General features: G+C 47.5%; 2 protein-coding genes across 3 annotated transcripts in view; one reads left to right on the forward strand and one right to left on the reverse strand.

The window, feature by feature from the left end:
• Positions 1-8,004: 8,004 nt before the first annotated feature.
• MAP1LC3A (microtubule associated protein 1 light chain 3 alpha) lies at positions 8,005-9,800 on the forward strand. 2 transcript variants are annotated; one of them, XM_090286270.1, is made up of 5 exons: positions 8,005-8,398; positions 8,681-8,736; positions 8,821-8,927; positions 9,200-9,369; positions 9,647-9,800. In XM_090286270.1, exons 1-4 carry the CDS (start codon positions 8,359-8,361, stop codon positions 9,360-9,362), a joined length of 366 nt encoding a protein of 121 aa, XP_090142396.1. In that variant the 5' UTR covers positions 8,005-8,358; the 3' UTR covers positions 9,363-9,369; positions 9,647-9,800. The 2 variants fall into 2 exon arrangements, with proteins under 2 accessions (XP_090142396.1, XP_090142395.1); XM_090286269.1 differs by having other exon boundaries at positions 8,011-8,398; positions 9,200-9,800.
• Positions 9,801-9,986: 186 nt separating this feature from the next.
• Positions 9,987-23,904, reverse strand: part of PIGU (phosphatidylinositol glycan anchor biosynthesis class U) — a 91,502-nt gene continuing 77,584 nt past the window's right edge. Inside the window, exons 11-12 of the mRNA XM_090286268.1 lie at positions 22,653-22,795; positions 9,987-10,415 (exon numbers count right to left, since the gene is read on the reverse strand). Of these exons, the coding sequence (XP_090142394.1) occupies positions 10,302-10,415; positions 22,653-22,795 (257 nt within the window). The 3' untranslated portion in view covers positions 9,987-10,301. The remainder of the gene's footprint in view (positions 10,416-22,652; positions 22,796-23,904) is intronic.

The following is a 23,904-nucleotide window of genomic DNA, read 5'->3' on the forward strand; positions in this document are numbered from 1 at the left end:
AAATTAAGACAATGGGCAACACCAAATGTTGGGAAGGGTGCAAGGCTACTCAAACTCCCATATATTATTGTTAGAAATATAAAATGGAGCAACCATTTTGGAAAAATATCTGGTAATTTCTTAAGATTTTTTATTTATTGATTTTTACGGGGGGGAGGGAGAGGGAAACGTCGATTTGTTGTTCCACTAATTTATGCATTCATTGATTGAGTCTTGTATGCGCCCTGACTGGGGATTGAACCTGCAACCTTGATGTATCAAGATGACACTTAACCACATGACCTACCTGGCCAGGCCAGAGCTAGTAATTTCCTATAAAACTAAACATGCACCTTCCCCATGACCTAGCAGTTCCACTCCTAGATATTTGTCCAAGTGAAACAAAATGAGTATTCCACACAAAGACTGTTACAGGGATGTTCATAGCAGCTTTATTCACAGTTGTCAAAAACTGGAAACGGTCCGGGTGTCACTCAATAGAAGAATGGATAACCAAACTACGATACATCCCTCAATGGAACCTATACTTTGTAACGTAAATAAATGGTCTACTGATGTCTGAAACAAAATGGATGAACCTCAAAAACTTTATGTTGAGGTAAAGAAACCAGACACAAAAGAATATATATTGTATAATTTCATTTTTATGAAGTTCTTGGCTGGGTTGGATTATAGTGAAAAACTCAGGATGGTGGTTGCCTCTGGTGTGGGGGCGCAGTGGATTGGAGCAAGAGGAAACTTTCCAGAGGTGATGGTCATGTTCTGTATTTGATAGGGGTTTGGGTTACACAGGCCAAAACTCAAGTCAACTACACACTTAAGAGTCTGTGTGTTTAGTTGTATGTAAATTTTATCTCTCTAAAGGGGAAAAAAAACAAAAGACAAATACTGATATAAATGTGAAGGATTTAGGGATAAAATGAACTGATATCTGCAACTTACTGTTTTTTTCCCCTTTAAAAAATTGGGATATAATTGACATATAACATTGTATTAGTTTCAGGTATACAAAATAATTCACTATTTGTATATTGCAATAAGTCTAGGTAACATCCATCACCACACATAGTTACAAAAATTGTTTTTCTTGTGATGAGAACTTTAAGATCTAGTCTTTTAGTAATTTTCAAGTATACACTACAGTATCCTTTTTTTTTCCACTTTTTTATTCACTACAGTATTTCTAACCATAGTCACAATGCTATCTGTACATTATATCCCATGACTTAGTTATTTTATAACAGGAAGTTTGTACTTTCTGACCCCCTTCACCCATTCACCTTTGGTATCTATGAGGTTGGATTTGTTTCAGATTCCACATATAAATGAAATTATGGACTATTCGATGTTGTTGCAAATGGCAAGATTGCTTTCACTTTTATGGCTGAATTTATACACACACACATTTATTTTTTCACATCATTCATCTATCTATGGACACTTAGATTGTTTCCATATCTTGCCTAAAGTAAATACTGCAGTGAACTTGGGGGTACAGGTATCTTTTTGAGATAGTGATTTCATTTCCTTTGGATAAATAGCCAGAAGTGGAATTGCTAGATCATATGGTAGTTCTGTTTTTAATTTCTTTTTCTTTTTACTATTTTATATATTTAAAAAATTTTTTTATTGATTTTAGAGGAAGGGGGAGAGAGAGGGAGGGAGGGAGAGAACCATTTGTTCATTGTTCCACGTATGTATGCATTCATTGGTTGATTCTTGTATGTGCCTGGACTGAAGATCGAATCCACAACCTTCGCATATTGGGACACCACTCTAACCAACTGAGCTGCCTGGTCAGGGCTATTTTTAATTTTTTGAGGAACCTCCATACTGTTTTCCATGGTGGACATTTACATTCCCACCAACCATGCACAAGGGTTCCCTTTTCTCCAAAACCTCATCAACACCTGTTATTTCACGTCGTGTTGATAATAGCCATTCTAACCACGTGTGAGGTAATATTTCACAGTTCTGATTTGCATTTCCCTGATGATTAGAGACGTTGAACGCCTTCTTGTGTTCCTGTTGTCCATCTGTATATCTTTGGGAAAATGTTCAGGTCCTCTACCCATTTTTAAAATTGGATTGTTTGGGATTTTTGCTATTAAGTTGTATGAGTCCTTTATATATTTTAGATATTAACCCTTTATCAGATATGTGGTTTGCAAATATTTTCTCCTATTCAGTAGGTTGTCTTTTTATTTTGTTGGTTTCCTTTGCTGTGCAGAAGCTTTTTTAGTTTGATGTAGTCCCACTTGTTTTTTTTGTTGCCTTTGCTTTTGGTGTCAAATCCAAAAAAATCATACCTAGACTGCTGTCAAGGAGCTTACCACCTATGTTTTCTTCTAGGAGCTTTATGGTTCCAGGTCGTACATTTAAGCCTTTAATCCATTTTGAGTTGATTTTTGTGTGTGGTTTAAGGTAGCGGTCCAGTCTCATTCTTTTGCATGTGACTGTCCAGTTTTCCCATCATTTACTGAAGAAACTGTCCTTTCCCCATTGTGTATTCTTGGATCCTTAGTCATAAATTAATTGACCATATATGCATGGGTTTAATTTCTATTCTGTTGCACTGATCTATACCATACTGTTTTGATCACTATAGCTTTGTAATATAGTTTGAAATCAGGGAGCATGATGCCTCCAGCTTTGGCTATTTGGGTCTTTTGTGGTTCCACACAAATTTTAGATGTGTTCATTCTATTTATGGGAAAGAAATGCTATTGGAATTTTAATAGGGGTTGCATTGAATCTGTAGATTGCTTTGGGTAGTGTGGATATTTTAACAATATGCTTCCATGAGCACAGAGTACCTGGCTATTTCTTCTTTAATTCCTTCCATTAATGTATTATAGTTTTCAGTGTAGATTTTCCCCCTATTTTGTTAAATTTATTCCTAGGTATTTTATCTTTCAATGCAATTTTAAATGGAATTGTTTTAACTTCTTTCTGATAGTTTGTTATTAGTGTATAGAAATGCAACAGATTTTTGTTATCTTGCAACTTTACTGAATTTGCTTATTACTTCTAACAGTTTTTTGGTGGAGTATTTATGGTTTTTTATATATATCATGTTATCAACAAATTGTGACAGTTTTACTTCTTCCTTTCTGATTTGGATACCTTTCATTTCTTGTTTAATTGCTCTGACTAGGACTTCCAGTACTGTGTTGAATAAGAGTGGTGAGAATGAGCATCCCTGTCTTTTTCCTGATCTTAGAGAAAATGCTTTCAGCTTTTCTTTAAAAAAAAATATTGTATTTATTTTTAGAGAGTTGGGAGGGAGACAGAGAGGAAGAGAAACACCAATGGTTGCCTCTTGCACACCCCAAACTGGGGACCTGGCCCGCAACCCAGGCACGTGTACTGGAAATCAAACCAGCGACCTTTTGGTCCACAGGCTGGCACTCAACCCACTGAGCCACACCAGCCAGGGCTCAGCTTTTCACTGTTAAGTATGATATTAGTTATGGGCTTGTCATATACGGTCTTTATTATGTTGAGTTATGTTCCCTCTACATTCACTTTGTTGAGAGTTTTTATTATCATGAATGTTGGATGACAGCTTACTCTGAAATTCATCAAAAAGATAAACTATATGGATAGACAGGTGAATGAACAGAAGGTGATAGAGCAAATGAAATAAGATTAAGTGTAGAATGTAACTGGGTAGTTATTGAATGATTATTTCAGTTGTTCTGTATGCTTGAAAATTTTCATAATGTTTGGGAAAATTATTTAGCCTATTAGAAGGTGATAACTCCTCTGGCAAAAAGTTAAGCAAGGTACTGGGAGAAGATAGGGAGTGACTGGGGGTGGGGGCTGCAATATTAAATACGATCATTCAGGAGGACTCCCTGAGGAGACCTTGGAAATGAGAGTGCGAGTCACACAGAGGTCTTTGGGAAGAATGTCCTAGGTAATGGGAACAGGAAGTACGGGAAGGTCCCGGGGCACAAGCGGGTTCCTGAAATAGTGAGGAGGCCAGCATAGCTGAAGTCAAGGCGTGAGAGTGAGTGTTGAGGCCGCAGGAGCAGCATGGAAGCAGATCCCGCAGGCTTCATGGGCCACTGTTCACCCTTGACTTTTGCTCTGAGTGGGTGGGATGCAGGAACAGCATGATCCAGCAGGGTCACTTGTCAGTGTAGTGAGACCAGACTGAAGCAGGCAAGGCCAAACAAGGCGACCATCAAGGTCAGTAAGGAGATGATGGTAGTAGTCCAACAAGAGAGGATGGTGACTTTGGCCTGAGTGGTACTGGTGGAAGTGGGGAGATTCTGGAGATATTTTCAATAGGATGTGGGCATGAATTGGATGTGTGTGTGGAGGCGGATGAGGGAGTGAGGGAAGAATCAAAGATGACAGATAGGGAAAGGGACAATTGCAGCTGAAGCGCATGCTAGGGGAAGATCATGGCTTCTTCTGAGGGAGGTCATGTTTCCGATGTTTGCTAGGCTTTCAACTAGAGACAAGTAGGCCAGGCCTTTGGATTCAGAGGAAATGGGGGAGAGGAGGAAGCAGTGAGGTGAGAAACCAGAGGACTGGAGGAGGGAGTTTTAGCCCTGCAGCTTGGTCAGGCAAGAGGAAGAGTGAGCATAGACCTTGAGATTTGGGGGATGGGCCGCTCCCCCACTGTATTCTCAGCCCACTGCTTAGTCTGACAAAAGAGGTGTAACCATTTCCCTATGGCCTTGGCTGACCTAGTTCTCTTGATTGTTCTTATTGGCTGTGATTCTGCTCAGTCTCCTACAACTTTGGGTTTGTGAGATGTGTCCACTTTGACACATACAGCTCTAGATCAAGAGTCAGCAAACTAAGGTTCTCAAGCCAAATCTATTTTAGCAAATAGTTTTTATTGGTTTACAGCCATGGCCATTCTAGTTGTCTAAGGCTGCTTCCATGCTCCAACAGAACTGAGTGGTTGCCAGAGACCATATGGCCTGCAAAGCCAAAGATATTTACTGTCTGGCTTTTTAAAGGAAAAGTGTGCTGACTCCTCTTCTCCCTCTTTCACTATAACTATATTATTCTGTTTTAGGAATACACAAATATTTAATTATTTTTTGCTATTATGAAAATCTCCAATAAACATGCCTAACTGTGTTTTCTTGGGCTCATGTACACCCTAAAGTGGAATTCCTAGTTTGTAAGATATAGGCATTTTCAGCATTAGTAGATTTTGCCAAATTGCTCTCCAATGTGGCTAAAATGATTTACACCCTCATCAGCAGTTGTAAAGTTTCCATATTCCTCTAAACCTTGGTATCATGTTGTCAGACTTTATTAGTTAGCAATTTTTTATTGTTTGTAGATTCCTTTGGTTATTCTGGCTGTGAATAATAGTTTTTTTGCTCATAACCTTTCCTTGTCTTGGTGATCTAGCTGGGACCTCCATACAATACTGAATTTTGTTCAGTGAGAAAAAGTTTAAATTTTGTTTCTGGATACAAAGGGAATAATGCTTAACATTTTACCATATACTGTGGTGTTTTACCATTAAGGATAGTGTTTGCTGCAGGGTATTTTTTTGGGGGGTGTGTGAAGAATGCAGAAAACCTTTTGGACTAGATGGTTTTTGAGGCATATTGCTAATTTTGTCTATTCTTTCTTTTTTTCACCTATTTCTTTTTAAATTAGTCTTGGGAAATTATCTTTTCCTAGGAAATTGTCCATTTCATCTAAGTTTTAAATTTACTGGCATAGTTTATAATTTATTTTTGTTACTTCTGATATATCTGTAGTTTTATACTTTATTTTATTGGTCTTTTCAAAGATCTAGCCTTGCTTTGTGGTCCATACTAGTGTTTTTGTTTTATATTTCATCAGTTTCTTCTCCATTATTACCTTTCTTCACTTTCTTTGGATTTACACTATTATTCCTTTTAAAAGTTCTTTGACACTGCTCATACATTTTCCAAATTTCTTACCTAATAAGGCTACAAATTTTCTAAATGCAGCTTTAGTTGTCCCCTTTCCCCACACTCAGTTTTTATATGTATTCTAATTTTTGCTTTGATCCACAATTTTCACTTCTGTATGGTTTACCTTTGAGTAATAAGTTTTTTAGAAGAATGTTTAAATGTTTAAATGTCCAGACATTTGGAGCTTACTTGCCTTGTGTCTATAATCAGGGAATATGGTCTGTATGAAATTGACTAATTGATATCTGTTGAGATGTGTCTTGGGGTCCAGTTGTTTATTTATTTTTTGGTAAATGTTTCTTGTGTGCTTGAAAGTAACATACTGGGTTCAGGTTCTATCAGGGTCCATTCATTAGGCTTTTAAAATACTATTCTTAGATTTATTTATTTATTTTTAGAGAGCGGGGAAGGGAGGGAGAGAGAAAGGGAGAGAAACATCCATCTGTTGCCTCTCGCATGCCCCTAACTGGGGACCAGGCCTGCAACCAGGCATGTGCCCTGAGTGGGAACTGAACCAGCAATCTTTTGGTCCATAGACCAGCGCTCAATCCACTGAGCCACACCAGCCAGGCTCATTAGGATTATTAATAGTATTAAAATTTTCTACTTTTTTTTTTTGGTTGTTTGGTCTATCAATTTCTACTGAAAGAGGTTTTAAATTTTCTACCATGCTGGAGAATTTGGCAATTTTTCCTTATATCCTGTCACTTTTGCTTTATACTTTTCCAGCCTTTTTATAAAAAACAAAACAAAACCCTGTAACATACAAATTCAAAATTGTTACATCTTTCTTGAAAATTGTTCTCTTAATCATTTTGTGGTGATCCTCTATATTCCTAATAATGACTTCTGCATTCAAGCCTATTTTATCTGATTTTCCTATAGATTTATATATTTTGTTAGTTTTTCTCAAGTATACCTTTTTTTTTTCCCCCCATCTTTTTACTTTGGTGCCCTCTGGTATTAAATGTCCTATTGTAAATAGCATAGAGCTGCATTATATTTTTCGTGGCCTATCTGATTATCTGTTTTAATAGATGAATGTAAATCATTTTCTACCTCTGGTTTGGCACCATTATACACCATTTGATTTACTTCATTTTCCCTCTTTTCTGCTTTTCATTATATCGTAATATCATTTACTTTTTCTCTTTTCTATATTAGAAGTCATACTTTCTATTTGTTCTTTTAGTGATTCCTCTTAAGTGTCTGAAATATATACTTGACTGTACAAAGTTGGACAATTATCATTCTTTGTCCTCCTCCCCTAGTTAAATCAAGCTTCTCAGAACACCTGAATGATTACCCTCTCCAGTCTTACCTGTTGGTGTGTCCCATGCTCCTTGTTTTGCACTCAAGTTAATCATCACTATTCATGTTCCAATTAAGTGCTTGTTTAGATGACTTACATGTTTGTTGGTTTAGTTGCTCACCATTTTCCCATCTAATTTCTTGCCTTTATAGAGTTCTGCAAATTCACTATAAAGTGCCTAGATGCTGATTTTATTTTTATTTATCCTGCTCTGGATTTTATGTAAGGATCCTGGTCTTTAATCAATTTTGGAAACTCTTCTTAAGGAACTGCCTCTACTATTATTTTTCGTTTTCTCTCCTTCTGGAATTCTGATTGGACATAGGAGGTTTTCTCACTTTACTATTCTGGTCACTACCTCTTTTATATTTCTTCACCTTGTTTCTCTAGTTAATTGCTTCTGCTTATTCTCCAGTTCAAAGATTCTCATCTGCTGCGTCCAGTCAGCTTTCTTGCCTCATCCTTTGAGACTTGAATATCAATAGCTCAATTTTCCAACTCTAAGGATTGCTTTAAAACCTGCGTTCCTTTTTAGTGACTTGCTCTTTCATGTTTTAATCTCGCCCACCCCACCTTTTTCATTCTCTAACCATAAGCCGCGAAGAGGACTTTTTGGCTCATTGCTGTCAATCTCAGCGCCGTGTACTGTCACTGGAATTAACAGTGTGCAGTGTCAGTGACAGCAGGAACAGAGGATGCTGAGCCATGCCAGAACTGCAAGGCCGGCCCGCAACGGCCTCTGTGAGCTTTCCAGCCCTGCACTGCCTGGGCTTGGGGGACAGGGGCCCTGCGTAGGCCATGACGTCACAGTACTGTGACGCGCCCCGCGAACTGCCGCCCCTTCCCGGTGCGGGTCGGAAATCCAGGCTCCGTGTGCCCTGACGTCACGGTCCGGGCGGGCGGATTTTGCGTCGGCCCAATGGGAGCCACGCGCCGGCCTCCCCTTTAAGGACTGTTGTGACCTGACGTCACCCGGGCGAGTTACCTCCCGGAGCTTCAGCCGCTGGGCTCAGCGTGAGCCCCAGAGCCCTTGAGCACGGGGTGCGGACCGCTTGGAGGCCCTGTGCCGCAGCCACATCCTCGCCCGGAGCTCCGGCCTGTGCGCCCCGCCAGGCCCGCGAGATGCCCTCCGACCGGCCTTTCAAGCAGCGACGGAGCTTCGGTGAGGCCCAGCGGGCGATCCACGAGTGTGTGTGGGGGTGGGGTGGGGTGTTGGGTAGGGGGCGCAACCGACCTACTGCCGCAGGTGACGTCAGTCCTATGACGTCAGGTTCCAGCTTGACCCTGGGCTGGGAGGCAGGTTCAGGCCTGGGGCCGGACCTCCCAACCCTGTCCTATGTCCAGGCCTGCCGGACGGCCCCGGGGGCGGGGGCTTTGGGGAGGTGACAGGCGGGCAAACCGCGAGGACCTTGGCCTAGCCTCACCGCCCGACCTCCTCCCGCAGCCGACCGCTGTAAGGAGGTGCAGCAGATCCGCGAACAGCACCCGAGCAAGATCCCGGTGAGTCCCGCCGTCCTCCTGCTGTCCCCGCCCGGCCCAGGCTCCGCCCCGGGCTCACATGTCTCCGCCCTACCGTGTTCCCAGGTGATCATTGAGCGCTACAAGGGTGAAAAGCAGCTGCCAGTCCTGGACAAGACCAAATTCCTGGTCCCGGACCATGTCAACATGAGCGAGTTGGTGAAGATAATCCGGTGCGTGGGCAGCAGCTGCCCGAGGGGCACTTGGGTCCTGCTGGGGTTGGGTGGCAGGCCAGGTCCTTCTGAGAACAGGTGGGGGTGGGGCATAGGATGTGGCATTGGGTCCCTATTCTGGGGAGATTGGGGAAGTTCAAGGTCAGAGGTGAGCCTCTAGAAGGCTGGGCTGGATGTGAAGCAGAGGTAGGAAATCATTTCGGGGAGTCGGAGATACCCTGGTCCAGCAGCGAGTGTCCTCACGGTGGGCATGCCCCCCCTGTCCACCGCAGGCGCCGCCTGCAGCTGAACCCCACGCAGGCCTTCTTCCTGCTGGTGAACCAGCACAGCATGGTGAGCGTGTCCACTCCCATCGCGGACATCTATGAGCAGGAGAAAGATGATGACGGCTTCCTCTACATGGTCTACGCCTCCCAGGAAACCTTCGGCTTCTGAGCCAGCAGTAGGGGGGGGTGGTTGGCCTGGGAGTTGGGGGACCCCATCAGGCTCTGCCCAGGGAGTTCTTGGCTCCTGAACTGAGCTGCCCCAGCCCCTAGGGGACTGAGCAGGGATGCTACCCCTTGTTCCCCGGGCACCAGCCACTCTGCCTCTGCCCTGGGTAGAGATCCTGGGTCTGTCATGTTAGGGTTGCCCCTCTCTCTGGGTGCTGGCTGGCTGGGGGATGGTGGGGAATAGCCCCCAGCACCCTTGCTCTGTCTGGTTTATCTTTTTTATTTTAGGCCCTTGCCAATCTGCCCCTCCCCCACCTGAGGCGCTGCTTCCTGCCTGGACCCATCCACCCCTGAAGGACTGGCCCCTGGCTCACCTGGTCTTGACATTGTGTAGGGATCTGTGGTCACTGTCCCTCTGCAGAATAAAGATTGCTCAGGCCTGCCTGGCCCTTTGCCTCCAGCTGCTTGGGTGGGGTGGGTTTCCGGTGGGGCTGTGCCACACCAGTATCTGCTCCCCAGTACACATGTTCTGTGGACTTAGGGCTCATTCTGGAAACCCACACCCTTGTGTATCATGGCAGTATTAGGAGCTCGCCTTCCAGGAGTTCAGTGTCGGCCCAGGAGAGACTTCATACCAAAAAAATTTTATTAAGTTGCGACAACCTAACAAACCCTGCTCACTCCTTATTTCCCCTTTTGTTGCCTGGGAAAGGGCTCCTTTGTGTACAGAGCTAAAAACTGGGGGTCCAAGCAGAGGTGCTCCTGGCACTGCCCCGTAGGCCTTGCTGTCAGCCTTGGCTCTCCTCTGGTGCCAAGATCAGGACCCTGGACTTGAACCTCATCTGCCTGAGGACTTGCCTGCTGGCAATTCTGCTGGAAGGCTTGACCTAGCTTCTGGCCTGTCTACCCCCTCAGGTCCGTGCAGCCCTGTGCCCAGCCAGGCCTACTTGAGCACAAGCATGGCCTCCGTGCCGTCTTTGGCCGTCAAGTAGAGACCATGAGTGAGGTAGTACTCCCGCCGCAGGAAGGCATAGAAGTAATCGGAGATCAACAGGATCTGGGGGTGGGGGAGAGAAGAGAGTGTGAGAAGCTTTGAGGTACCTCCCCCCTGAACCCTGGATCCCTGAAGAGCTAGGCAGGTGTTGGGGAGACTCTACCCAGGGACCTACACTTGACCCTGCAAGGTCTTAGCGGCACCTCAGAAGTACCCATATGACCCTGTATCATTTTCTACACCACCTTCTCAAGACTGGTACTTCAACCAGAGGTCCCTCCATCTCACCTCCTGGGCACCCACAGGCCTCTTAGGTGCACCCCAGCCACACACCTGTCAAATTGACTTCTCCCACAGGGAAGCCAGGCCCCATATCTTCCAGGTGCTCAGACCACAGAATCACCAGATTCGTCTCCCATATACACAGTCACTAAGTCCTATCAGTTCTACATCTTAAACCCTTCAAATCCATCCATTTCTACCCACCTTAACAGCTACCACCCTGGACAAACCCACTGCCATCTCAACAGCAGTCTCTTCTCTGGGCTCCCGAAACTCAAACTTCCCCCACCCCCCAGGCCATTTCCCCTAGCTGCCAGAGGTTGCTTTTCAAAACAAATCAGGTCATGTTAAAATCCTCTAAAGGCTTCCTATGGCTCATAGGGTGAAGATCAAGCTCCCTGGGACTCCCAGGCCTTGCATTTGGTCCCTGCCCATGTACCCATGTCACCCTGCTCTAGCCATACTGACCTCTTCCTTCCCACTTAGGATCGTTGCTGTTTCCTTGGCCTGGAATGTTCTCTCCCCTCTCATCTAGTCAACACCTGCTTGCCCTTCAGATCTCAGGAAGGATCTTCCTCAGAAAAGCCCTCCCGTACCCCACAGACTGGGTCTTGGCACCATTCACCCCTATTTGGTAGCACAGACTCACCCAAACTGTAGTTTTACATTTGTTTCTGTGACTGCCTGAAGACTAGGCTCCTTCCTCCCCTGCACTGGGCAGGGTTCCTGAGTGGTTCTGCCACCATGGTATATGTGCCAGCTCAGTCTGTCCTGTATGGACCACAGACTCAAGAGCCCTAGAAGCACAGCCCACTGTCCCCCTCGGAGGCCCAGAGCAGAGTAGGGATTTGCCAAGGTCCCCCACATGCTTGAGACCCACAGTCTTACAGTTCATTTGTCCCAAGCTCCCAAAACCTCCAATGCTTGGAGCAGGAGGGGCAGGGCCCAGCCCCATGGAAGGATGAGGGGAGAGGGTCTCACCGCTGCAGACACCACCAGCTCCCAGGCACTGAGAGGCCTCTCAGGCTATCGGCACCAACCACCTCCGTGCACACAGATAAGGAGACAGAGGCACCTGGCTATGGTCTTGGAGCAGGTCAGAGGGTGAGCTGAGCCAGGGATCTCAGCCTCTGACACTGAGACCCCATTCCTGGGCAGCCTCTCTCACCGTAGGCAGGAAGGAGGGCACAGAGTGGCTCGGACTAGAAGCTCAGGACCAACGCCGGTGATGGCTTAGGACAAGGACACCACTGGAGCCCATCTGGAGGGATGATGGCAATTAAGGCACAAAGGGTTCAACAGTTGGTCTAAGGCTATACAGGGAGAGCTGGACTCACGGCCATGACCCTGCAAGGCCATGCACCAGGGCCCGGACTGCCAGAGGGCAGACAACTCAGCTGCTGTGGGTATCAGTTGAGCACAGAGCCCAGGGAGCGCCAAGGCCTTGCCCCACAGCTGCCCTATGGGGCACCTATCACAGCAAAGGCTGATCTCCCACCCTGCAGCCCCTTTCTCATCTAGGACCTAGGTTCCCAGTCTGGGGAGTTGGGGAAGCCTGGAGCTGTGGTTGACCTGGTGGGGTCTGACCCCCAAGTCAGGTCAGATGAGGGACAATTGCAGAGACACAATTCATCAAAGAAAATGAGCCAACTCCAGTCTCACACACAATCAGCTGCACAAATAGCAGGAAGTTGAACCATATGAAATTGTCATTTTTTGCAGACCAGCAGCAGTTAAATATTGTCAATTTCATATAGTTCAATCAAATATAAAAGGAGAAGGACCCAAGAAATACAAATAGAGTAAGCATGTTATTCAGAAGTACCAGAACAAATAAGTAACTAAGACCTTAGGGCGTTATTATTTTATCTTATAAGCCTTAACTTTGTAAATTATATACATTTATTATGTTGATAAAAACAAAAATCCAATTAATAACAATCAGCCACTACAAGACTGAATAAGATGGAGGGAAATTCCTCTTGGTATCTTTGAAGAATTCCAAATAATGTATGTAGGTACTCCCCGCTCCAGGAGGTAGAGCTTAATTCTTGCCCACTCCCCATCCCCTGCCCCTGAGGTGGGTTAGGCTTGGTGACTCACCCCCAAAGAACAAAGCAGGGAAACAGAAAGTGGCAACCTCACCCTGGAGGAGCCTGGAAGCAGCCATAACCAGACGATGCGGGGTGACAGCGTGCAATTGTGCAGCTAGCACGGACTCACTGCCTGAGTGTGCCAGAACCCCCAAACCTGACAAACCCAAAGCAGGGACACTCAACAGGCTCCCTGGCCAGTACTCCTTGAGACTGTCCAGGTCATGAGAAATTAGGAAAGTGAGCAGAGCACATGGGGGAGACATGACAACTAAATGTAAAGCGGTGCCTTTGACTGGACGCTGAAAGGACAGGAAAAACTGGTAAAACCCACACCGAGTCTAGAGATTACCTAATAATAATGGACCAGGGTCAGTTTCTTGGTTTCAACAAATGTGTCGTGGTGATATAAGATGTTAACAAGCGGGGAACTGGGTATGGGCATACGAGAACCCTGTACAATCTAAGATTATTCCAAAATTTAAAGCTAAAAAATATGTACCATTGTAATATGCAACAAGATAGATGAACCACAAAAATATTTTGCTGCATAAAAGGCAGCAAATGTACATGTAAATTTCACATAAGAAAAATGTGAACAGGTGTTGAACTCTGGCTAAGGATATACATGCTGAAATATTTAGCAGGAAATGTACTGATGCCTGCATTTCACTTTGAAATACATTTTAGAAAAGGAGAGACTGAAGGATAGATAACCACCAATCACACATTGAGAGGAAATTGTTAATGACAGAGTCTAGTGGTCACTATACGGGTGTTTAATATTCAATCTTTCAACTTGGCTGTAAGTGAACATCTTCAAAATGAAGTGTCAGGGAGGGTGGCATGGAGGGAAAGAGCCCTGTGTGCTGGCCTAGTCTGTCTGAAACAGAAGGTCCCTAGTTCTGAGTGGGTGCCCTGCTCCTGCCCCCAGGGAGAGGGCATTTCATGGACACCACACTGGCACGGAGACTTGGCTCTTTCAGAGGGAAGCCCCGGCTCATCGCAGGCTGGCTGAGACAACCTCCTCTGACCTTGAAGTTTTGCATTTGGGCTGAGGAGGAGGGATTTCCCAGAGGCCCTGGGATTTAGCTGACACAGCAGCTGCAGACCCAGAGCCCCTGCGCCCAGTCTGGGCAGGGGAAGTTGGGAAGTTGGTGACTGACCCTGTGCAAGTCACTCCCTCTTTTCTAAGCTGCCTTTTCCTCATCTGTTAAATAAATAATAAACTCTAGTTTATTACCTGCAGTGGTGGCTCCCCTTGTCCTTGGTCTGTCCCTCTGTGCTTTCAGAGACCTGCAGAGCCCCATTCTCTAAAGCTGCCTGTGGCTGAGCCACCCTCCTGCCATCAACCACCATGTCCTGCCAATTCCCTTCCTCAGACTTCCGACTCAGCCCCTCTGCTCCCCTCCACATCCTCCCTCAACCTCCTGGCCCCTGGTGGATCTTGAACACACACACATGCGCACATACACCCTTCACTTGCCTGCTCAGAAGCCAGTCTCCTACGTATCCCTTGAGATGCATCTTTTCCATCTCCTGCCCTCAGGGTCTTCCTTAACCCCACACTCAGTTATGTGACCCTTGAAGTGAAGTCATTTCCTGTTGCCTCCCGACCAAATGGGATGCCATCTGCTCCAGTTCTGCAGGCCCAGACCCGACACAGGACTGGCACTCTGGGAGTAGTTTGCTGGGCCCCCTCCCCTCCCCTCAGCACTGCTCCAGTGAGGGCTCGGTCAGACCATATTACTCTCACTAGCAGCCATGAGGGCTCCAGGACTCCCCTTGGGGCTATGAGGAAGATTAATGGGGCAGCTGATAAACGGGTGGTCAGGGACAGAGAGGGGTACAGCAGAAGTGGAACGACACGGTCAGAACATGCTCCGCAGGGTGAGAGAGAAGAGAGACAGGAACCAACTCATCCCGTGTACCTGCCACAGGCCAGGCCCTTTATTAAGAGGCGCATCACTGACTCCACAGCACTCTGGGCTGGGCTTATGGGACCCACTTAGAGATGAGCCAACTCAGAGGTTAAGGGTCTTGCCTGAGGTCACAGGGAACAAGTGAAGCATTTAGGCTGTGGCACCCATCCTGCCTGTCTGAGCCCCAAACCCTGGTTCTTCCCATCGCCCTACAACCCCCTCAATTCGGGGGGCTGGAGGGGCTGAGTCCTGCTATGGACCAGCCTGATGCCTCACATACACTTACACCCCCGTGGAGGCTGCGCTCCCATTCACAGCTGTCACTTAGCCAAGGAAATAGAGGTTTTCTGGAAAAGGCACAAGTGTCTGTGACACCCAAACCAGCGGAGGCCTTTAACAGAAGCTGCCGGACTCCGGAGAGCAGCCTCAGCCAACGCTGGCCCTAGGAGGCAGCTCCTGGACAGGCAGGTGCTGTCACCTCAGACGACATGTCCCAGTTCCCCAGGTCTCTTGCTCCTGTTGCAGATGCTGACACTCGACAGCCTGCCCACCCTTGGGGGAACGCACGTGGTTGTCACTGTCGGGGATCAAATGGTACACGCTGCCGGGGGCATCTAAGAAACTGGGAGCAAGAGAGGCTGACCTGATCTCCCACAGGCCTGGATGGACACGGGTGGGAAGAATGGTGGAGAAATGGGGCTCTACCCTCCAGCCCTAACAATGCAAACTAATAGGGAAATCACTGGACCTCAGTCTCAGCATCTGGAAGGTCACCAAGTAAGATCAAAGCCAGCTATGATGGCAATCATTTTTCCTTTTTTATAAACATTTATTTGAGCCAGAGAGAGGCTACTTGTGGAAGCAAGATCTCAACAGATTGAGAGCTCTGCTTCCTGTGGCATCATCTTCTATGTGGCGCTTTTCCACCGACAAAAGCTCCCCCCGCCCATCTCTGTGTTGATCTGTCCTCACAGCTACCCTTCGGGCCAGGTGGAGGAGACTGCAGGGCCCACCCCCTCTTGCCAGGTTTAAACAGCCTCCTCCCTGTGCTCAGATGCCAGCTCACACCCCTCACCTCTCTTCCCTTCCTGGTCGGGTGAGGTTTTCAGAGTGTGAATCTTCTTCCAGTTGCCCTCAGCTGAAAACCAAAAGCTCAGCCTGGTTCTCAGCACAATGAGGCCCATGCAGGCCGTGGCTCTGACCACTGCCGCCCTGAAATGGCCTCTTTCCTATCAGGCTGCACTCGCCAGCCTAAAAACCCACCTTCGACCCTGGCTGGCTCGCCCCCACCCCACACACCCCGTGGGTCTCAGCACCTAGAACCCAGTTAGGTCCTGACTGCACGCAGAGGCAGCCCCCTCCAGGAGCTTCCTTCGCCGCCCCAGCTCTGAGCTCCCCCGGCTGCGTCTGTCCCGTTCATAGCACCGCTGCTGCGCCAGCCCTGCGTGTTTCCTTCCCGTGCTCTCCCACAGAGCGTGACCTCCTTAGACACAGGGCTGCATCTCATTCACCCCTAGTAGAGTGCCTGGCACATAGCAGGCACCTAATTAATATTTGCAAATAAGTAAATTAGGCCCAAGGAGTTCTGTGACCTGAGGCCAGCAAGCCAGCTGTGGAGTTGGGCCTCCTAAGCCCAGGCCTTCGGGTGGGTCGTGCCCCCAGGGCTTTTCCTGCCACTCTGGTCGCGGGGGGAGGATAGGAAAGCCTGTGACAGACAGGCTCCGGATGCTGGGCACTGAGCTGAAGGTTTGACGATGGGAGGGACAAAGGAATGAACTAAGGCCTTCACAAATGCCACCGGCTGAGGGAATCAAAGTAAACGCACACACCCAATTGACGAGGGCTCCAGCCTGGACCACCGACGTCTCAGGTCAGGAGGAATGAATTTTCCCGCACACCGACCAGGATCTTGCAGCCAGGGCCACACACAACCCACAGGAATGAACTTGGGATGGGCCCCCATCTGTCCCCAAGTAGGGGCACACACCACCCAACCACTGCTGAGCTGCCCCATATGTCCCCTAACATTGCACCACTGGTGCCAGTCCCCAGAATGACAGGACTGTGGTTTCATTTGTCCTGGAATAAATAAGTGAGCCCTGAGCAGGGCCAACATGACAGAGGGCTGGTGCCCAGACCCCAGGGCTCTAGGCCTCCCTGGAGACAGAAAGTAGAAAGGACAAAGCAGGGCTAGCCCAGGACTTAAAGGGTCTGGAGCACAGAGCGGCATCAGGGCAGCCTCCCAAGGCGAGGAGGTAGCAGCTCATGGTGTGTTCCAGACTGTGCTGGGAAGGGTGGGCACGGTGAGGCACAGAGCAGGGGTGGGGCTCTCAGGGCCGGCCACAGAGGTCAGAGGGGAAGGGGGCTTGAGCTCTGGCCCCACGGGAATCCAGCAGAAACTGCCACAGGCCCAGCTTGGACCAAAATGGAGACTGGAACTGGGAGGTTACAGGGCACAAGATTGTGTGAGATCACTGGTCGTTAAATGTGGTTTCTGATCCCAGTGGACTCCATTTATTCATAAATAAACAGTCCCTGAATATTCTCCTTGGTGCTGGGGCTACAGTACAGTCATGAAGAAGGGACCAGAGGCTGTCCTAATGGAACCCACAATCTACTGAGAGGCCGTGATACGCGCGAGCATGACTCAGTGCACCTCTTTGGAGTTTTGTGACTTCCAAGCCTCAGCGTCCTCATTTGTGTTGTGAAGGGGTAATAACAGTGCCTCCCTAAAGGTGAATTAAGTGAATTCCGTATCGTAACAAAATCAAGGAAAACAAATTCAAGTGCTGTCAGTAGGGAAGTAGTTACATCAAGTGTGGGGAGTCTAAAAAGGAGTTTAAAAAGGAGTTTCCTGTCTCATGTATGAACAAGGAAGATCACCAAGGTGTTTTATTAAAAGGAAGAAAGTCATATTCCCATCGTGATGCCAAAAATAAAACACACATACAAATAAAACTCCTTCTCCATGAGCACACAAGTAGACCTAAGCGCACAGGGAAGTGTCCAGGAGCCACAAACACAGGATCCAGAAGATTAAAGAGGTCACGTGAGCACAGCCCCTAGAGCAAGCTTTAAACACGAGCCACTATTATAATTTTGGGGAAAGATTCCCATGTTCCCTGTTTTTAAGTTAAATTAAGTGTGAGTGGGTTCCCAGTCAGGGCACATGACTAGGTTGCACGTCAGGTCCCCAGTTGGGGGCGCGAGTGAGAGGCAACCACACAGTGATGTTTCTCTCCCTCTCTTTCTCCTTTCCCCTCTCTCTAAAAATAAAATAAATAAGCAAACAAATAAATAAATTATTAAAAAAAAAAAGTGAGTGGGGCATTATATCTTACTCTTTTTATAAAAGCTAAATTTTATTTTTTAATGATAATTTATTTTTTAAAATATTTTATTTATTTAGAGAGAGGGGAGGGAGAAAGAGAGGGAGAGAAACACCAACAGGCTGCCTCTTGCACACCCCCAACTCAGGACCGGGCCCACAACCCAGGCATGCGCCCCTGACCAGGAATCGAACCGGTGACCTTTCGATTTGTAGGCAGGTGCTCAATCCACTGAGCAATACCAGCCAGGACTATTTATTTATTTTTTGAGAGAGAGAGAGAGAGAAACACATCGATTTGTTCTCATTTATGAATTCACTGGTTATGTTTCTTATATGTGCCCTAACCGGGATCAAACCCACAATCTTGGCATATCAGGACAATACTCTAGCCAATTAAGCTACCTGGCCAGGGCTTTAAAACTAAATTTAAATGCATTCCTTTTTGTTTATATGTCACCCTTGATGGCCATTCTTCTTTTGTGGGTCACTGACCTGTAGAAGAACAGGGTCAAAAAACAAAGAGGAGGGGCTGTTCTCCTTCCCTTAGTTTCTGGGTCTGACTTGTTTCCTAGGAATTTGCTCTGGGTATTTGAAAAGCATGTTTGTGCTATTTCCATGTCAACATATGAATAATGGCAACAGGACCCACACATTACATGTCCAATCCTTTCAGTACCCTGAGAAGTGGCAGAAAAATGCCCCCCAGAGAAATTCAATGACTTGCTGAAGGTCACACAGTAAGGAAGTGGAAGGGGACCTCAGTCAACCAATCTGTCTCAGTCCCTACATACACACACAGACACACACACACACACCCTGTAGATAGTTTGTTGTTGTCATTTCCTGGTTACTGACTCTGAGGCACAATTATAATTAGCAAATGGTCCATGCCACATGCTGAAAAATACTTAATAGCCCCATGGGAAAGGATGGGGCCTAAGTCACCAGTGGTTTACCTACTGGTGTAACTAATAATCTACCAGTAAGTTGTTTTATTATAGGGTATAGCGCTGACCAACTCAAATAGAGCAGGACTTCAAATCTCCAGGCCAAAATGTTCTACATATTCAGCTCCTGATTCAGTAATGATGGGCCTGACTCTGGTCCACTGCTGCAAATCCATACTCATCTGGTTCCCAGGGCTTCCCTGATCTGTCTTGCCCAGGGGAGGGGAGAATGAGGACCAGGTGACCCAGGCACGGTCCCAGCTAGAAGAGCTGAGAAGAGCTAGCCGTGGGGCTGAGGACATGTCCCTGAATGCCATACATTTCCGTGGAAGCACTGACTACAGCTCAGACGGACGCAGAGGCTGGCGTGGGCTATGGAGGACATGCTGGGATTTCACTGGCCAGAGAGCAGGTTCTCCCAGAAGCTGGAGAAGGGTTGGGGCCAGAGCAGGCCACCCATTGACCTTAGCCATTGGGGTGACTTGGTTCCCAACCTGCCCACCTCCTAGGCATCTCCCCTCCCCGTCTCACTCTCTGAGACTGAAAGGTCCAGTTCCTACTCCTCAATCCCTGCAGCTCCCCTTGACTACTCACAGCAGGAAAGGCGATCTGTTCCCTCTAGATTCCTCTAGTGCTTACTCTCTGCACATTTGGCCATTAATCACATGGTGTCCCCCCGGCTATCTTTGGTTCATTCATTCATTCAACAAATACTTGCTAAACAACTGCTCTGTGCCAAGCACTGGTAGGTGGGGAGCCTGCAGTGGGCAGGACAGGCAGATCTCTGCCTCTATGAAGCTCACAGGCTAGTGGGGGAGGCGGAGAGAGAATAAATAACATTATAACTTGGGCAAGTGCTAGGAAACCAAGGGCTGAGAAGGAGACAGTAGGGCAGGGGAGCCTCATAAAAGGCCTCTCTGAGGAGGTGACATTTAACATATACTAAGATTCTAAATGTCTCCTATTTGCACCCTCCGGCTCCCAGCAGGCACGAGGGCAGGGGGAGTATAACCCTCATGATGAGGGCTGCTCTTCCACCTCAGCCAATGCTCCACGACAGTGATATGACTTGAGGGCTTGCTTTGGTGAATAAGGGCCCCCATCTGACAGGGCCCTTTAGTGATCTGGCAGTGGCAGCCACAAAGCCCAAAGCCAGCAGTCCCAGAAAGCACTGACCCCACATAGTTGTCTCTGGCTCAGAGCCACAGAACTCAGACCCGAGGAAGCCAATGACACAGTTGAGGCGGATGCCTGAACACACCGCAGCTCACAGGAACTTGGACCACTGCTGGGAAACCTGGAGGCTGGTCCGACCTGTCTGATGCACAAACTGGCAATATCGGACCCAACGCACGATGCTTATGCCCTCTGCCCCAGCAAATCCACCACCAGGAATCTATCCTAAGAAAATATGGGCATGTGTATACAAGAGTAAGTGGAGAGATATGCAAGGCCTTTCCCTTTATAGCAAAACAACCAGAAGCAGCCTCAGCGCCCATCAGCAGAGGGCCGACATAGTCAGATACATCATGGTACATCCTAACCATGGGATATCAGAGCCATTAAAAAAATGATCTCAAGATGAGATGATTAAGTGAAAAACAGTGGTGTAGGATGTCTTGTCTTTCTGTAAACAGGAATCCCTTTGCCTGCACAGATGAAGTATGTAAATGCACAGAGGACGCCTGCAGACACATGCCAGACTGACCCCAGTGACCGCAGCTGCACTGAGGGTGGGGGTGGGGAGGGCAGGCGGATCTTTACTTTTCATTCCATATGCTTTTATTTTGTTTGACTTCTTTTCCCCCACAATAATAAATTCATACAGTACTTGTATGATTAAAAATACATTTTAAAAATTACACACACACACACACACACACACACAACAGTAAAGGCAATGCCAAGAGTTCAGCCTGATTTTTCTCTATAGCTCAGTCATTAACACACTCCAGCTACCTGGCTTTTTGTTCCCACCCCCAGCCTCATCCTTCTTTCCCAACAATTCAGTTTCTCTTGCCTTCGTGGTACCTGATCACTTGACAAGATCTCCCATGCCATCGACAGAGACCCTTGTTTCAGAAAGGTGCCAAAGGCAGCTACATAAAAAAGCTGTTGTCTGGCAAGTTCCACAGGTGCTTCATCATCACAGCAACCGTACTCCTGCCCCACACCTGACAACAAGCTGTGGACCATTTCAGCAGCCTGCCCAGCTCCCCCACATCCCAGGGCACGCCCAATGCCCTCACATGCCAGTCATCACTTTCAAAGGACAAGTAAGGGGATTTCAGCAAGACAGAAGAGCCAGAACAGGCTTTTGGATTCCTTCAAGTTATGAAGTTGAATCCTGCAGGACAAAGTAGGAGGTGCTGAGCACCCACCATCAACAACCACTGTGTGACAGGCAAAAGAGACCATCTGGCCTGGTCCCACCCAGGCCACAGGGCCCTCCATCTCTCTTCCTGCTCTTCACAAATCAGGATAAATAGCTGGGCCGGACATTAATTGTCCAGAAATGTCCATGCAGGAAATACCAGACCCATCACTCACAATCACTCACAGCAAAAGCCCCAGCTCTCTTCTTGCCCAGCAGCTACCCTTGGAGACAAGACCCTCCCTGGGGATTATTTGGTGCCATCGTTAGGCTCTCCAGCTAGCCCTGCTCCCCTCCCAGCCCCTTATGCACAGGAAGCGCCTGGCTGTGCCAAAGGCAACTGAAATGGTAAACGGGACAAGTGATTCTCACAGGACCTCCACAATGGGGACACAGCTGACAGGAGAATGCAGCACAGGGCATGGACGAGGGACCTGTGGAGGAGTTTGCCAGACCACCTGCAACAGAACCTCTGGGGGAGCATGTTAAAAATACAAATTTCTGACCCTGTTTTGCACATCTACTGAGTCAACATCTGTGGAAGTGGGATTAGAAAATCTGCTTTTTTATCTTATTTGTTGACAATCAAAGCCATGTAATGCTAGTAGTCATAGCATAACTATAGGATTTAAAGCATATTAACAAGGAATGTGCACTTTTAGCACGTTCCCCAGAGTGATTCTGATGCTGAAAACCACTGCCCTACAGCACCAACGGGAGGCTTTCCCTGGGCCAGAGAGGGCCAGGGCTCCTTGCTGGTACCTCTCATTTAGTGACCCCACTCCCTAGCCTTCTCTCCCACTACCCGCAGCCATGCAATCTGCACTACTGACTCACCAATAGCTAGACCCAACCACGTCTTCTCTCCCTGTCTTTGCTCCTGCTGTCCCCAAAGTCCCAAAAGGCTCTCCGCCCCGGCCCCTGCCCTCCTCACCCTCACACGGCACACTCACTCTGGGCACCGCGCAGCCTGGGCACTGTTAGAGACGGCAGCCTCAGAAACCAGCCTGCCCTGCACTTTGTTCTTGGCTCCTCCAATGACCTTGGGCAAGAGGCAACCTCCCTGAGCCTTGGTTCCCATGTGTAAAACGGCTGGTAACACTAGCTCACAAGCCTGCTGTGAGAATTCAGAGAGGCAATGGCTCAGCATGGAGCCCAGTAAATGTTCGCCAGATTCAGTTTTCCCCAGATTCAGTTTTCCTGGCTGCTGTTACTCCTTGTCTTCTCTACATGACCATGAGCTACTTAAGGGGAGGAAATGTCCCCTCATTCACACCCAAACCTTTAGTTTGCAGAACCCAGGGCCTAGATCAAAATGAATCCCTGTCCCCACGCTGCACTTAACTCTTACCTGACCGACGTTGAAGGTCAGTGTGATGGCATAAAAGAAATTGGAGTTGGCACTTCCTGCGTAAATCCAGAGGTGCCACAGGACAGGGAAAAGCAGGGAGCAGACGATAATGATACAGCCGAGGACAAAGATGTTTCGCAAGACTGCAAAGACAGACGGTCATGGTTAGCCCAATGCTGATTTTCTGTGATGTCTCGCAGGACAAAGAAGCCCAGGGAGAGCCTAGTATAGCTCAGAGGCAGAACATCCCCTTCCCCCTCTCCTAAGAGGCTCCTGGGTGTCACCAGAATGCCAACGTAAGACCCTCGAGTCAATGGCTCCCTGCGCCCAAAACTGGTGGGAGGGCCTTGATGTGGACTCTGTAACTCCCACTGTGGGCTGGCTGGCTAAGTTTGCAATGCCATGAATGCCCCTGGGCACTAGGCAGCAAGAGACTGTCCTCCAGCCCCCCCTCCCCAAGCAGGGTGCTGACCACATGAGATCACAGATGGAAAGGGCAGCCTGAACCCATGGAAATTAGAGCCCCCCAGTGTGTCTGTGGAGCTACAGCCCCGAGTCTTAGAAACACGTTTTCCATTCTCCTTAATTCACATCTTAGGTCTACCATCTTGCTCTTCAAATGTCCCTTACTCTCCCTTAAATGATTTAACAATCTCTTTTTGACACCCTCCCTCTAACAACACCCCAGCAGCCCCAGAGGGAATGCAGAATCCCACTAGGCAGGCAGGTGAGTTCAGCAGGAGGAGAAGGCTGTAGGGCAGCAGGGCTCAGACTCGGCCTTAGAGACCCTGGTTAACATTCCTGCTCTGCCAGCAAGTTCCTTTGAGTCTCAGCTTCTCGGTTTCTAAAACAGGACTCAAATGCCAATTTCATAGGAGTGTTGCATGAATTAAACAAGAAAGCCAGTGAAAAACCTGGCACACATGGGTTACTGTGTTTTCTATTTCTGCTATACCACAAATTAGTGGCTTAAACAATATAACTTATCTTACAGTTCTGGAGGCCGGAAGTCCAAATGGGTCTCACAGGCCAAAAACCAAGGTATCCCCTGGCTGCATTCCACCTGGAGTCTCAGGGGAAGTCCGTCTGCTTGCCTTTGTACCGGGTAGGGTTGGCCTGTGTTTCTGGCTCATGAGCCCCTTGCATCTTCAACCAGCAATGCTGAATTACGTCCTTTACACATTGCAACATTCTGAACTTCTCTTTAGCCTCCCTCACCACTTTTAAAAAAAATAAACTTTAGTTTTTAGAG

Source organism: Furipterus horrens, unplaced genomic scaffold (genome assembly GCF_987537825.1).
Source record: "Furipterus horrens unplaced genomic scaffold, mFurHor1.1.pri manual_scaffold_8, whole genome shotgun sequence".
Lineage (NCBI taxonomy): Eukaryota > Metazoa > Chordata > Mammalia > Chiroptera > Furipteridae > Furipterus > Furipterus horrens.